At 49.0% G+C, this 16348-nt stretch overlaps 1 protein-coding gene across 2 annotated transcripts; it reads right to left on the minus strand.

Annotated features, from left to right (window-relative positions):
* Positions 1-7626: 7626 nt before the first annotated feature.
* On the minus strand, positions 7627-15826 carry LOC135401610 (uncharacterized). 2 transcript variants are annotated; one of them, XM_064634114.1, is made up of 2 exons: positions 10295-15826; positions 7627-7805 (listed from the first exon to the last, which is right to left on the minus strand). In XM_064634114.1, the coding sequence occupies exons 1-2, from the start codon at positions 15731-15733 to the stop codon at positions 7710-7712; spliced, it is 5535 nt and encodes a 1844-aa protein (XP_064490184.1). In that variant the 5' UTR covers positions 15734-15826; the 3' UTR covers positions 7627-7709. The 2 variants fall into 2 exon arrangements, with proteins under 2 accessions (XP_064490184.1, XP_064490183.1); XM_064634113.1 differs by lacking the exon at positions 7627-7805 and having other exon boundaries at positions 8867-15826.
* Positions 15827-16348: the final 522 nt, after the last annotated feature.

Raw genomic sequence — 16348 nt, forward strand, 5'->3', positions numbered from 1 at the left:
CGGGGAGGGTCTTCAAATGTGGTTCGAACGCACGCCGCGTGGGGGCAAAATTGATCTACACGTCATACCCACCTCCATCTTGAGACTCGAAGCTACGAATTACTAATGTATCAAAGTCAATATGTCAGTCCGTTGACAGCCAGACTCCGTCACAGCGGTCGGATGTTATTAGACTTTGACTCGACAGTCAGAGATTGCAACGTCCTATTCTGATTGCTGTCTTGACAGGTGCGTTGCACTACGGGAAAAGGAAAAGTAAGTGAATCTCCATCTTCTGCTTCACGTAGAATGTGCAGACACTTTGTTCGGCTGTCACGGTGACTTGTGTCGCCTAACTTCTCGCAGACACTGCTGACGTTTGACAGCGGTCCTGTTTCTCGACGACCTCATTTCGAAATAGGTCTCCGCCAGGGAGCCAACGGAGTCTTTCAGTTGTAGACAACAAAGCAATCGCAGAACAGACGACGAGACGGAGAGTGAATGGTCGGGGTTCAGCGCGCGAGCAGGATACTGTTCAGCATCCGCGGGTGAAACTTGAGTCGCTCACGGACAGCGTTGATATCGGACGGCGCTAGACATTTGATCGTTGGCATTGGGATTGACGTCGAGATCGCAGGACCACAATCTTAGAAATGAACTTCACCGCATAGCACGCTCCTAGCCAACCATCATCTCGAGTGATATCGTTATCTACCCCGATTTGTTGAAAACGGGAGGCGTACGCCTTTTTTGTGACACTTATGCTGCTCATAATTGTCACAGAAAAGACGTACGCCTTCCGTTTTCAACAAATCGGGGTAGATAACGATATCATTTGAGATGATGGTTGGCTAGGAGCGTGCTATGCGGTGAAGTTCATTTTTAAGAGTGCAGGTTGCCGTGGTTGATGCTCATTGTAAAGAGTAGAGCCAGCAGCTGTCGTCTCCATCAGGTGCCTATCAACCCGCAACTCAACCCGACAATTCCTCCTCACCCTGCTTTTGCTTTTCTATTGTGCTTCGAAAGCATCACGAGCACTTACAAAGTTGGATCTACTTCGGAGGAACTTCGGAGCTATATAGTTTCCTGTCTACATGACCTTGCACTCTAAAAACAGAACTTCACCGCATAGCACGCTGTGCGCCAACCATTGCCAAGAATGATAGGGTTATATCGCTTCTGATTCGATGAGAGACGGGGGCGTACGCCTTTTTGTGGCAATTTTCATATATCCAAATTGCCACAAAAAAGGTGTAGGGCCACCTCTCTCTTCGAATCAGATGCGATAACCCTATCATTCGTGGCAGTGGTTGGCTCAAAGCGTGCTATGCGGTGAAGTTCTGTTTTTTAGAATGTGGGATGTACAACCATCAGTGGCAAACCCACAACGCATTATCTGCGGGGAAGTACTGTGAAACAGTTGAATGAATCCCCGCAAAGCTCTTGCGACGAAGCAATATGTAATTAAGTTAATCGTAATTATAAAATCAAATCATAAGTTAAACAGAATAAACAATTTGCTAAGTGCACGACGTCAAGTTCGCATGACCCACTTCTACGCAATTGCCCTATAGTGCAAGTAAGTTCCTGGAAGTCGTGCTGGCACGGTCACGGGTTCCGTCGAATAGCGTAAATTGAGAAAGGAAAATCACACTCTACCAAAATATGTCAAAATGTCATTAAATCTTATGGAAGGCATCCATGCTCCCAAAAGGCCTCTAGCCACGATAGCAATCGCGACTATAACAACTCAGCTTAGACACATCGCAGAATCTTTTGCGAACTCCGTCAACTACAACAATACTAATACTAACAACAATACTACCCCCCCCCCCCCCGGGCGGGGGGGGGGGGTTAGTACACTCTTTAAAAAAAAGGTGTAGTCCTTGTCACATATATAACACCCTTTTGGAGAGCACAATTACTCTCAAAAGGGTGTCTCCTCACTCCCTCAAGGGAGTAGCATAACACCTTCTGCCTGGCGGAGAGTAATATTACTCCCCAGTAGGGAGAAAGGTGTTATGCTACTCCCTTGAGGGAGTGAGGAGACACCCTTTTGAGCGTAATTGTACTCTCCAAAAGGGTGTGATATATATGTGGCAAAAAAAAAGGAGTTAAAGTACACCCTTTTTTTGGGAGTGTACGCGTCCTGGGCAGACTTCATGGGGAACTGTGGTGACATTCGTCTGGAAAGTCTGCCAAGAAACCCAGGGAAAACATCAGAGAGCCCAGCCGCGGTACCGGGTTTCGAACCCGTGTCACCGTCCGGTCTCGGCGTGTGGAGGGCGATCATCCCAGCCGCTATGCTACGCGAACTGGTAATTTAGCTATACATGTAGTTGACTTTGCGTTCGTTCACCTTCGGAGCTTATTGCGCTGCATTAATTGCATTGTATTGCTGCTGGCGAGTGGAGGACCCGATATATATTGCGTCCTCTTACCCCGACGATGCCTCAGCGAGAGACCAACGACTAGGCTCGTGGGCGAGACGGCTTCATTTCATAGCTATAGGGAAGGTAATGGAACATGGACGCCCGCCTGCTAAAGGGACCGTTCATTCGTCTCCCGTTGTTGTCGGAGCTGAGACAATGCTGTCCACTAATTGCATTAGGAAGAAGCCCTCCTAAGATAAGCAGACATAAGAGATTGGATACACGAAGAGAATTAAGAAGAAATGTTGTCCGTACTCTACAGATATGACTGCTGCGATACCCTCGCAATAAGATTTTGATGCCCAAACGCGATGCAAATTTGCCTTTACTTGCAGAAGCTCTAATGGAGAATTAATTAACAAAAAATTGGTAGCCAATGGTATTGCGAGGAAAAAAAATATGAGTCTGCAGAAGTCTATGTCTGGGATTTTTGTGATGAGTTGAAAAAGCAAAGTACGCTATGGTACATGAATGTGGTCCGGAACAGCATTGCGATATAAAGTAATGGCGCTGCGAAAATGAACACGATTAATGACACGGTCAAGCTAGTTACAGCAAGATGCGAGGTGCTCAAATCCACTTACTTATCTACGGGCTTTCAGCTTTTTGGTCGCGTCCCAGAAAATCCACGGCTCAATAAAAAAATTATGATAAACGAGACAGTTTTTCCCACGAACCGACTGCACTAACGATATAGTCACGTCATTAAAGCAGCGTCGTTCTTCTTTCAGATCCCAGGGGCCAGAGAACCCCCCAGTACATGGTGAGCACTCACGGGAAAAGAAATAATGTTGTGGGTCGATAAGTTCTTCCTCTCGAGATGGCTCTAGCGAAGATTTCCAACGAAGCGTGTAATTGGTTGTGTGGTTGAGCACGTGACGCTGTCTTTAACGGGTGTAACTGACACCATAAAGTGGTAGTGTGGAAATGCACGGAAGCGTTCTACCACATATCGGTCTGTAGCAGCGACATCATAAGGAGAGAGCTGAAAAGCTGAGAGGCTGAGAGAGAGAGAGAGAGAGTAATGGGAGAGAGTATAGAGTACGTGTACGGAGGTGATACCTTCCCTCAGCCTCGAAGTCTAGGGGGCGCCATGATCGATACGGTGGATTCGGCTGCAGCCTTTCCACGCGTGAACGCCAGTCCGCTTCGGCACCGCGGTGTCCAATCCAATCCAATCCAATCCAAGTCGTGCTTCCTCCCGCTGGGCACCGTAATATCGCGCCGTGTGCACATGGATAGCTTCCGATTCCGTGAGGCAACGGCTATTGTATACTGTTCCACCTTGTGCTGCGACATGTGAGAACGGCGCACGGTGCTTGTATATAGGAGGTATACACTTCGTTGCATGTTAGGCCTACCGTACCCATCATGGCGGCTCACTTGTCATATATCGCTGGCTTGGTTTCTCGTCATTATGAGAGTTCTATGGCTTGTAGACAACGACGTGCCACATGAACGCAATGCATTCTGGACAGGATCTGGTCACGCGTCACCGCAAACGTCAACATCCACGTAGCCATATAAAATGGCGGCGCCCATGAACTCATTTAACTCGTTTGTAAACAACCCGATTGCCGTTTCGTGCGACTATGGTGCGACCGTTTACAACGTCTTTCGGCTCTTTTCTTTTTTTCTTTTTTTAGCGTCCTTGCAGTAAAGCACGCGAGACTTGCAAACGAGGCCTCGTTCTGCTGACCACTCCCAAAGACGACACCGGTGCTAAGACTCACTCAGCCGATTGTTTTGGAGGAATAAGCCATCATGTCGCGTGAGAAGCATCGTGTAGATAATATGCACGGGCAAAATACGCTGAACATAAAAGTAACGTGCAAACAAACAGGTGTGTACTTTACGTTGGGAACATGTCCCTCAGCTTGGAGATAACACAATGGGGTGGAACACAAAACGAATACAGAAGTGAACGCTCGGTGCTGAACGCTTAAAGGGCAACCTCCATGGAGCGAATGTACAGCGAAAAAGCTGCGAACTTCGCTCAGCGTCGGACGCCCTGCGCGAGGCGTCAAAAATGTGAGCGTCCGCCGCCGATCGGCCCATGCCAGATAATTTCGCCCAGCGTCCGCGATTCCGGAAGCGTCAACTGCAGATGAACCAATCAAAGTGCTCTTCCGCTACGAATCTACGCCAGATCGCCAGCACGTGGTCGTCTGCTCTCGTGAATCATCGTCATCGTCCTCTTCTTGCAACTGGATGCTGTCGTCTGCTCGCTGTTTCGCCAACTGCATCGTTAGAACGTGAGGCATTCTCTGCCAAGAAACATGTTTTCTTTTCGCAGTAGTGAATATGCTTTTCGGTACGTTGCTGGGCGCATCTTTTCAGACAGATGCTGGATCTAGTTGCAAAATTTGTGACATTAAATGCACTTTTTTGAGCAATTGATTTCACTAAGCTTTCATCTTACACCCTGGCAACAGTGACATCACAGCATGACTTCCCGACGCCGTACTAGCCGTACGCTGGTTTTTCGCTCCATGGAGCCGGTGCCGGCGAACAACTGGCGGCGGAACGCGCGTGGCACTCTGCCGCGCGAACTTAGTTGCAAAAATTCGCTCCATGGAGGTTGCCCTTTATGCCTATACGGGAATACGTCGGTGGCGTTAAACGGAATGTAATGAGCAGGTTATATGACAAGGACAGTATCATAATTTCGTTACAAACAACCGTTTTTATACGACCAACAAACCCAATTTTGTCCAATGGGTATATACACGTTGCCTGCGAGGAACAGTTAGAATCTTTCATCCAAACGAATGACATACTTTGTGCCGACTGTGAGTGAGGGCGCCTAATTTATCCCGCATACGCAACGCCCGGAGAACTCAATTAAAAGGTAATTTCGATAACCTAATTGGAGGAAGTGCACTCCATACGGATGAGGTCTTTGATGTTCGTATGTGCCTCGGAACGACTTGATTGAAATACAATCCAATATAAAGCTATTACAACACTCAGATATGCCTACATTGATGAACCAGGTTCCAGAGGGATGCCTGCTGGAAGGAGCCTTACTGAAATGAAATATTTTTTTGCGAGCATGTTTTACCCTAATATGAACTTCGTCCTTTCCGTCGCATTCCGTTCCTAATCACCACAATGGACGCCCGTTATTGTCTGTCACACAATTTCGAGAAATTCCAGTGTGCACGCTTGGATAGCAGTTTCGTTTTCGCGCTCCTTCACAACTGGTTGGCCGAGAGAGGAGAAAGTTTTTCCTGCTTTCAAAGAACAAAGTTGCGTTCTTACTTAGGATACACACTCCTTCTGCACGCCAGATATAGTCGCTTAAAGGTAAAAACCTTAAAACTTAAATGTCAACGAAAACATGAAAACGGAGAAGCGAAACGCAACGCCTGAGCTTCAACTCCACGAACGACTTCTTACACGAAGCTCTAGTCCAGGATATTACTTCCGGGACGACCTGTACGATAGATAATTTAACCGTGTATTCACACGAGCGACATTTCCTCAGAAGCGGAAGATGCGAAAAACGTCATAGCTTTCTGCTGCCACGTGAGCACGAGCGCTCAACGTCGCGTCTTCACGTGCACTGCTAACCGTGGGGAATATCCCGCGCCACAGCCACAAGATATATTCCGTAGCAGACGACAGGAAAAGACGCTGACGGCGTCGTCTGCGAAGTGTCGTCTGCTAAATGCGCTGTACGCCACTCCCAATATCCCGCACCGTGTGAATGCTATACAACGCGGGACGGATCTTCGTCTCTGTAAGCAGTATTTTCGCTTTTTCTTCCGCTGGGAATCTTCCGTGAGCACGTCGCTCGTGTGAATACACGATAAAGGAGACCTTAAGCCGTCGTATGCGCGATATTGCTCCACTTTTCAACACTGCGGCATCAATAATGTATCCCTGTGGAACGAGAAAAGATAGAATTGCTTTCCGAGATGAAACTGCTCGTCAAATCTCGGCAGAAACATATAAGGTTGAAACAGTGAGCGCTATGGTATTTGTCACGGCCGGTAGCGGCCACTCAAACACAGAGTGACGGCTCCAGATTGCCTTTCATTCAAAGCTTTTATTTCGCCGCCCAGAACTGTCCTCGCTGACAAGCGTAGTTTCTACTGTCTGACTCACTTCAACAGTGTATGACGCACGTATAGGTGTAGGGTTAGGTTAGGTTAGGTTAGGTTAGGTTAGGTTAGGTTAGGTTAGGTACGCATAGGGGTTACGCACGTATAGGGGTTACTCAAGCAAACGTTACACATTTCTATCGCATCGTAAAAATAGAAGAAGGGGGTTAGCTTGCCCCGAACTTTGAAGACTGATAGCCATTTGTCTCAAGTTTTATTGTAGTTTTTTGTAGGGACCATGGTCATGAATAAAAAAAAATTAAAAATCAAGCAAAAACTCGCCTTATGCATTTTCAATGGCCTATCTACACGCAAACACCGCCATTTTTCCTTGTGTCTGATTCGCATTCATACCGCCTCACACAGGCGGCGCTGCCTACAATGATGCGACATGCTTATTCTGACCATGATTCTGACGTTATGCACTAATCCTCTTGTTCTGTACGGTAGTGCCACCTGTGCACGGAGAAATGAAAATCAGGAGCACACAGGAGAAAATGGCGGCTTTTGAGTGAGATAGGCCATAGAAAGTGCGCAGAGTGAGATTTTGCTTGATTTTTAATTTTTCTTCTAGAGGACCATAGCGCTCACAAAAAATTCCCACAAAACATGAGACAAATGGCTACCAGACTGCGGAGTTTGGGGTTCGCTAAACCCCGTCTTCTGTTTTTACTATGCGATCGAAATGCGTAACGTTTGCTAGACTGACCCTGTGAGAAGGAAAAAGTATATACTTACCTCGTACGATTCGGTTCCCAATTCTTGCACTGGAATTAAACTTCCGCCCACGCAACTTCAGATTATTTCGTCTTCGTGTCTCCTTTCTGTCTTTTTCTCTCCCCCCCCCCCCCCCGCAAAAAAAAGAGAAGAAAATAATATATCGAAGATGAAGTATAAGTTTGGATGTCGTAAAGATCATTCGAACGTAAAAGTTTACCCCGCTTGTCCCCAGTTTGCCCACCGTGCGTACGAGCCATAAAATATCCTGTATATCGTATATGTATATAGCTATCGTAAAAATAAAAAAAAAGGAGGAGAGAGAGATCAGAATTAACATTCTCTCTAAGTACCCATGGTACAACTTACAAACCTGAGGTCTGAGTAGAAACCGGACAATAAAACTTTTACGTTCCAGCTTAAGTTACACACAAAGTTGTTTCGGTCGTACCTGTCAGTGTCTTGCATGCGTTCATTCAACACGCGCTCTGTGCCTTCTTGGTTTTCTTGTTGTGCCAGTAAGTACTCGTGATGTCCACCCCGTTCTAGAAAAATCCTCCTTGGGCATCTAAAAAAAATAAAGCAATAACAATATTAAGGACTCTGCTATAACGAGTTCGTCCTCGGGGTATATGGGAGGCTAGAAAGTGCACTATATATAATCAAAGGACAAGCTTCCCCTTTTTTCCTTTGGGCCAGCTAAGTGATTCAAGTGGAAAGAGGACCACAAATTAACAGATTTAACAGATACGCGACGAGCAGATACAGCACTCACGAAGTAGAATCTTGCATAGACCTGGCTGTCATGCGCGTAGACTCGAGACAGACATGGAGGGAAAGAAGACGGAGCCTTCCAAGGAAAAATGGAATTGCTAATAGCAACTCCCCCACCCCCACCCCCAACATAACTCAGGTCAATGCAACTAGACTAAGCGCGCGTGCTATCACCGCGACGCGACAGTGGCTATGACCGTTGTACACATGTGGATGGATGGGTAGAGATATATCACTCGTCAGACTTGAGCGAGAACTCTGCCGACACCCATCTGGAAATCCGCCAGGACATCAAAGGGGAGACCTCGCCATGTCCTGGAAACTAGACCACTAACGATCAGGTGCTGTTCGGCATAATGCCGATTATTTTCCTGCCTGCTGCGGTGGCATTGCCATTCCAGGTGGCCCCAAAGTCAGACAGAGAGAGCCGAACTGTAATCTCGTAGTATTATTAGGACGCAGCATCACATTGCTACGAATATTTAAAAAAATCAACAGGCAAATATAGAGAGCAAACAGAATGTAACTGATACCGTAGCCCCCACACTGTAAAGTGAAAAACACCCTTATGGGTGTAAATCGCTTGTCCTATAATTGACTCCTCTTTTTACACCGTACATGGTCTGGAACACCCTTTTTAGAGGGTGTATCCCGTGTAAAGCGCCCTTTCAAAGGGTGCTTTTCCTTGAAAATGCCGTCTTTTGCACCCTTTATACACCTTTTTAGGAGGGTGTTTAACGATCTTACACCCTCTTAAAAGGGTGTTTAAAGGGTGCAAAAGAGGGCATTTTCAAAGGAAAGCGCCATTTCCAGGGGTGATCTACACGGAATACACCCTTTAAAAAAGGTGTTCCAGACCATGTACGGTGTAAAAAGAGGTGTCAGTTATAGGACAAGCCATTCACACCCATAAGGGTGTTTTCCAGTTTACAGTGCATTGTGTCGCTATACGATTAGTTAAATCACTTATTAATACTATAGAACATTGCAGAAGGCCGCGCCCTCAGCTCTCATCGCGCTTCCCTGCTCGCAGCCAAAGGCGTCATGAAAAGTCTTTGTGTGCCTCAAGGCAAGGTTCACCCGGTCAGCAGGTGGTATCTTGCGGTCCATCTCGTACGCCCGCCTCTTAAAGTTCACGTCGCTGGATTCACAGTTGTCGAGCGCGTAATATACGAAGAAGAGCTGATCAGCCGAAACGTCGGGCAGCGTGAGGAGCCTGAAATCAAAGTTCCATATCTTCCTGACTTGCAGTAAGTCCCTGAACGCCTGGTAGGCCAACTGCAGCGCCGCTGTGTGCCGCAAAATGGAATGGCGGACCCAGCGAAGGTCCGTGACGATGGAGTGGGAGCCGTCGCGAATTCCGGCCGGAAGTCCTCTGAAGTCTTTGACGAAGCAGTCGAGAATGTAACTGAGAATACGCTCGGATTCGGCGCTGGTTTGAAGGGACGTCTCGCTTTCGTAGATGGTTCGGTCCAACGCTATCTCAATTAAGGCCGCGTAAATCCGAACCGCCACCCGAGACAAGTGGAAATCGAACACGGTGCTCTTGGCAGGAACCGACGCGTTAAGAACACCCACTGGTATCCTCACGCTCTGCCGTGGTATATCGTAGATCGACGATGTCTCGAATAACGACGTAACGCCTGGTATCCAGAGGTCACTACTTAATATCTGCTTGAAGTAATCGTCTTGACGCGAACTGGCCAAACGGTAAAATGATTCCACGAGGCTACCGCCGATAGTGTAGTTGGGCGCGCAGGGCTTGCTTCCATTTAGAATCCAGCCGGGAAAGAACACTTCCAAGTACGTATGCTTCAGCCTGTAGCGTGTACTTAGACCAGTGAATTCGTCGTACCAGTTGAGGCGTTCCATGTAACGAAAGAAGACGTCTTCTAGCTGGGACACCCAAAGGCGATAGTCGACGTCTGGTTGGACGCTAGTTAGGGCGTACGCTCGTAGGACGCACGCAGGAAGGACCCGTTCGATCGCCCGAACGCAATATGAAGACTTGTCCTGCTGCGTTACTCGTCCGAAAAACTGCAGAGAGAATAGTTTGTGGAGGTTCGTGAAGGGCCGTTGAAGGAAAGGAGCGTACAGAGCCATAACACGAAGACCGAAGTAATTGAGGAGTGCTCGTGGCGGTTCTGCGCGGATAATGTCGTCCAGCCTATTCTTCAGAAAATCTGGCGCCAGTAACAATAAGGGCGTATCGTTGTCAATGCTAACAGTTCTACCGAACGCTTTTTTGAGGAGTAACCGAAAGCCGACAGCAAGGTTGTTAACCTTTAAGAGTTCCGGTGTGCCGCTTTTGGCCCCACTTGGTCCGGCTATTGTGCTGAAACTCGAGAAGACAGACACCACCTCAGTCGCGAGTGCAGTTATATCGGACACTCCGAACACGGCAGCAGCTTCTTCGGTAGCCAGCTTCACTAATTCGACTAGCTTGGGCATGGACATGTCTGCCGCAATTAACAGTACACGAGGTTCATCCAGGGCCACAACACGGCGCTTCGAGCTAGTAGGGTCGGTAACGACATCCACCTTCACAAAGACGTCTAAGCCAATGTCACGTAGTAGCTCACCGGCAAAGGTAAACACTTGCTCAATTTGCTTGTTAACCGTTTGCGGTACCGGCCAGCCTCCGATATGCCACTGCTTGAAGAGGAGACGCAAGTAGTCCACTCCCGAAGTGCTCGCGCTCAACATGCAACTTCTGTACAGATCCCCAGCCGGCGAAACGTCATCAACAAGGTGGGGATCGTCAAAGTAATGAACCACATCACGTTCCATGTTGTACTGGAGCATGCTGTCTCTGGACACTTCCCAAATAACGTCATCCGTGGGAGCCTCAGCATCCTCCATCCAAGTCCTACAGACGTAGCTGTAAAAATCGTCGCAAGGATCGGTGGCATCGCTCAGTATTGCGTCCAAGTATACGCCTTCTCTCTTACAATAATCCGTACTGCAGTAATGTATGGCCGGACTTGATGTGACAGGTTGTGTTGAAGGCATCTCGCTTGTGCTGTTTCTTTCGTCCGTGGAACCCTGTGCACCCGTTATTTCGTGCGGTGTCCATCCCGTTGTGGCGAATCTGCCACCATGGTGTTGTGTACTAGTGAGCGTCATAACAATCATTATCCATAAAACGCACAGAATGCCTATTACACTAACGATCTTGCATTCCGGATAAAATGTAACGCTAGTAGTGTAATCCCAAAGCGTCATCTCTGGCTGCTCCACGGTTTGTGGAACTGCAATCAAGTCATACTGCAGTGGGACAGACACTGGTGGTAAATGTTCCTCCGCGACTTCACCCTCTTTGTTGACAGACATCGATTCCACGACGGCCACAACCTCGTCCTCTCCCTGACCCTCGTCAATGTCTTCGTGCGAAGCAGCGCTTTTGTCAGCAGCTTCATCGTCTGCGGATACCGGCTTGGCCCCGATGTCTACATCCGGCTCCGCAGTGGCTTCATGCGACTGCGTTACCTCTTCCCCTGGAGGACCTTCGCACACGGGCGCACTTACGTTGATCGCACGGAGAGTGTCCTGGCTATCTTCCAGGGCTTGCTGCGAAGACGTCGCTCCGGTAGCCACTGGAATACATTCTCGGGTGGGCGTGCCCACGGCAAAAGTCCTGAACCTTGCGGCGCCTTCAATAGGAAGCTGCGGTAACGACGACATCCTTGGAGCGCGTTGAAGACATTGGTGCCTTTCAGTTCCCACGCTGAAATTTTGGAAGCGAGTATCCTCAGAAACTGGGAACGTCGTCCTTCTGGCTGCTTGAATATACCGACTTGGTGTTTCCACACTGAAAGTTCGGAAGGATTTGGAGCTATCACCACTCTTCCGCTGGCTAGCCTTTGAAGCAGGTTCCATTGGAGATTCGTCATCATAAGCTTCATTGATCAGAGGCTGCGTTTCCATGGTTATACTGTGCCGATACATGCTAGGTATGCTCTGCTTCGGTATTTCTTGCTTGGAAGGCAGTGTCGTCGTTTGCTTCGGTATTTCTTGCTTGGAAGGCAGTGTCGTCGTTTGTTTCGGTATTTCTTGCTTGGAAGGCAGTGTCGTCGTTTGTTTCGGTATTTCTTGCTTGGAAGGCAGTGTCGTCGTTTGTTTCGGTATTTCTTGCTTGGAAGGCAGTGTCGTCGTTTCCTGTGGTATTTCTTGCCTAGAAGGCAGTGTCGTCGTTTGCTTCGGTATTTCTTGCCTAGAAGGCAGTGTCGTCGTTTGCTTCGGTATTTCTTGCTCGGAAGGCTCGAATGGAGTGTCGTCGCTTTTGAGAGGAAGCTCTTGTTGTGTTAAATCTTTTGTGAGCGAACTTTCCGCTTTTGCAGACGTGGTAGCTTGTTCAACCGAATGCTGTACCATAGAAACTTCAGCGCGCATATGGGTGTCCCCTTGAGGAGCACCGCTGCTCTCGCCCGTAGCTTCCTTCACTTGCGCAATCTCTTCAGCACTGTCACCACTCAGCCCAGATTGTGGAAACGTGACATTGGATTTCTCATCAGCGCTAAACGTAGTCTTGAGCTCACCAGATTCAGCACCTGAATATATTTGGCTTTCGGTTTCTGCGGGTGTATCCAGAGAAAAAACTTCGCAAGGCACTGTCATGGAATGTCGTTTCTTCGCTTCTGAAGTCGACGTGGTTTCCCTTATTTCTGCTTCTGTCGGCTCCTCTAACGTATACTGCTGTTTCGGCGTGATCTGGTACGTGAATTGAGAGCGTGGTCGACGCACGGTCCAGTCCCCGTTTCGTTGTGGTCCAGAGGTAGCCAAACATGGCGGTGGCTGAGGACGGCTTGGTGCAGGAGTGCGCCACGTGAATCGGGAAGACTGGGTAATCGGAATAGCAGACGACCTTCTGCGGCCGTCAATGGGAGGACGGCGTACGGTGGCGTCGGTGTCTTTTCTGGCAAGAGACTGTTCAGACATTTTTCGCTTTGGTTGGTATTTCCGTAAAGCCCCGTCTAAACCAGTCCGAAGGTCGTAACCACTGCGGCTTAACCGCGGAGCGGCAATAGCTCTGGCAGGCTTTCTTCGGTAGAACGTATCCGCCCTCGCTGGCTTACTTGGCGGCTCTTTCAACCCTGCATCTGAGCATTGTTGTCCTACCTTTAATGGTTGAGGTGGCGCCCTCTTCCTAGGCGGTCGGCACTCTGTTTGCACGACGGAGAGCCTGCGTTCAAGTCGGGGAGAAGGAGTCCTCTGAGCTTCGCGATTTAATTGCCGTTTCTCGAGCTCTTGCAGGAGATCTTCCTTTTCAATTTCATGCAGTAGTTCTTCGATTTCAAGATCTTGTAATAGTTCTTGGTTGTAACCAGTAGCATGGAAACCAGCGACCGCATAGAAGCCTTCTTGACCTACACCCGAGAGCTCATAGGAGGTCATTGGCTGCGCGCTGCCAAAACACCCGCAGTGTGCCGCGCGCACTGGCAGAACGGGAGGTGGAGGAGGGGAAAGCAATGTACTGCGTCGATCACGATGCATTCGCCGTATTTTGTTGACTAGACGTCTGACGGGCGATGTGTTGGAGAGTGACCTGCGTTCTGCCTCGTCTTGGACAAGTTTTCCCGACGACGAAAGCTGATCTTTATTGGAAGCACTATAACGTCTCCCGTTTGTCTGTGCTTTTGCCGTCGCCGAAGACTGTGGCACGATTTCTCGCGGATCACGCTTTGGCTCCTGGATCTCAAACCAGGGCTTCACATTGGCCCATATGTTGCCACGTGATGCGTGCCAGGTTGAAGCAGGTTGTCGAGGTTGAGTCACTCGATTGTACGTCGGAGGCGCAGCTTCAGCGTGGCTCAGGAAGCACTCGTCGGATGCGGTTCGAATAACGGGTTCCTCATCGTCGTAGACGTATTCCACGGTGTCTGTGATTGACGTCAGTGAAGGCAGAGGACTTCTATCTCGCAGGTTAACTATCGTTCTATATTCCACAGCTGGTCCTCCGCCATCATCGTCCCTCGTGGGTCGCATTTCTCTCTTGACGGGACGTACGGAGCTCTCCCCCGCTTTCACTGGGATCCACTCCTGCAGTGGCTCTCTCCTCAGTGAGGAACTCTCTATCCCTTTAACCCACCGCTGAGCAGGAATGTACGTGTTGTCAGTATAGAAGCCTCTTTCCCGACCTTCGCCCACGCGTCTTGGCTCTTCGTATATCCGACGGTCGCCTCGGACACGCAGCTGAGACCGGGGAGTATAGTCGTCGTCCCGATAATCTTCACGAAATACGGGCGTTTCGAAGTACGCATCGTCGATGTAATCGTCGTCTCTTCTCGGCAACGTCCTTCGCCCCGTTGGCCTGTCAGCTGGAGTAGCTTGACTTAACCGTCGCGAGATACGTCGCTTCTTCAGCGTTTTCCGTAACCCGCCTTCAGCTTTCGGTTCGTAGCACTCTTCCGTTACTTCATCAACCACGTCCTCGTCCAGAGACATTCCCGGTGAAAGTCGTCTTTGAGTTGTTACGGGACGCATCCACGTCGCTTCTTCCATTTCGCGTGCGCGTGCCAATGTCGGGAATTGCTGTTGCGTTGCGGATAAATGCGGCGACGCGTAGTCGTCGGTCTTAGGCCGGCGATACGGCTGATCAACAGGTTCCACTTCGCGCTGTGTCTCAGTTCCCTGCCGCTCCTCCGTCTCGCTGGCTTTTTTTTCCAACGGGGGAATTTCCGTTGGCTTCTCAGTTTTCTTTGGGTGGTCGTCACTTTTTTCCTCTGGCACATCTTTCCCAGGAGGGCTACCTTTACTAGTATCCGCGTCCTTTTTATCGACCCTTTTCTCTTCCTGCGTTTTCTCCTTGCTAGATTCAGGCGAAGCAGACGTGTCGGCAACACTGCTTTCGCCGTCGCGCATGCCAGTAGCCGAGTACGTCCGCCACAGGCCTTTCAGAAATTTCTTAACGGCCATTTTCTCGACTGCCTTCAAGTCCTGTTCCCCCCTCTTTGAGGTTTCCGGTGCTTCTGGTGTCTGAGTAGAATCTGTGGCCCTCACAGTCTCGTCGGTTTGCAGAGATTCCGTCACTGAAACCTGCCCTTCTCCCTTGTCTTCCTTCTTTCCCAATTCTTTCTTAACTTGTGGTTCGGGCACTTTCTTTTTCTCGGCGCTTTTCGGTGCGGCTTTCTGTGCACTTTTTTTACCTCCTGCAACGGACGCCTTTGTTTCGCCCTTCTTACTTCCTCGTCGTTCCTCACCACCGGACGGAGAGATCTGGGATAGTCTCAGCATGGAAAGCACCGATTGTACGGACCCCGTGCTGGGCCACGCTTCGGATTCGCTTCCAAAACGAAGCGAATTCCCGCTGTCGTCCGCCGACCGACGCTTCTCTGACGGACGCTTTTTTTCAGCTTTAGCCGTTGCCTTCGAATCGGGAGGCGGTTTTTTTGCACCTCGCGAGGGTTTGGACGGTGTCTTTTTCGGTGCATTCTTTTCGCTATCTTTCTTCCCCTTCTTTGCGACAGAAGGTTTTATCACGCCTTTGGTAGGTTTCACCTCCTTCTTCACCTGTTTCTTGGGGGCGGGGACTTCAGCACTAAATCCTTCCTTGTCGACGTCATCTTTGTTGGCTGCGACTGTCACATTGGTATCCTGGACATCCGAGTCACCCAACGCGACCATGGACCTTGCCTTCTTTGCACCCTTTTTGGGACCAGCCTTCTTCACCGCATGGCCTCTGCCTCTTCCACGGGCGGGACGGCGACCCCGCCTTCCTACCATTTCCAATGAAGGGGCGTACGGTATTGAGTACCTCTGCGTCCTTGAGTACCTCTATAGTACCTCTGCGTCCAGGAACAGCAGCTCGAGCTCACTACCTTCTTCTTCTTCCCATGGAGAATGGCCATTAGCCACAAGGGAGATTGGCCAGAGCTATGAAGTTGACTGTTGACTGCCTAACTATGACATGACGATGACGGGTGTATCCCGTTTGAAACCATTAAAAATAATCTTTCAAAAATAAACGCGTAAGTACTCACTGTTAAAAATATATCTCCCAGAATATGCGCTTAAAAATAAACGCACAAAAATAATCGGCGAAATATCCCCGTTTAAATATAAACGCTAAGGAATCCACGGTTAAGAATATATCGTTAAAAATATATCGTTTCAGAATCCCCCCAAATCCACCCTACAGTTGCTAGAGTCATGTGGTATGGCCCAAATCGAGGTGAACTGCAAGCAAGGGGCTTAACCTAACCTCACAGGACCAAACTAGCCTAAACTATCCCAAACTAGCCGAAACCAAACTAAACTAACCTAACATAACATGATATAACCCGGCGTAAATTGCAATCAGACCTCCTCCGTGCTAGATGGTGAGGGGATTTTGAAACA

The sequence above is a fragment of the Ornithodoros turicata genome, chromosome 7, assembly GCF_037126465.1.
Source record: "Ornithodoros turicata isolate Travis chromosome 7, ASM3712646v1, whole genome shotgun sequence".
In the NCBI taxonomy this organism is placed as follows: domain Eukaryota; kingdom Metazoa; phylum Arthropoda; class Arachnida; order Ixodida; family Argasidae; genus Ornithodoros; species Ornithodoros turicata.

What these genes read in the sequence shown, in the direction of transcription:
- LOC135401610 (XM_064634113.1), bottom strand. Translation starts at nt 15,733, where the DNA reads ATGGTAGGAAGGCGGGGTCGCCGTCCCGCCCGTGGAAGAGGCAGAGGC.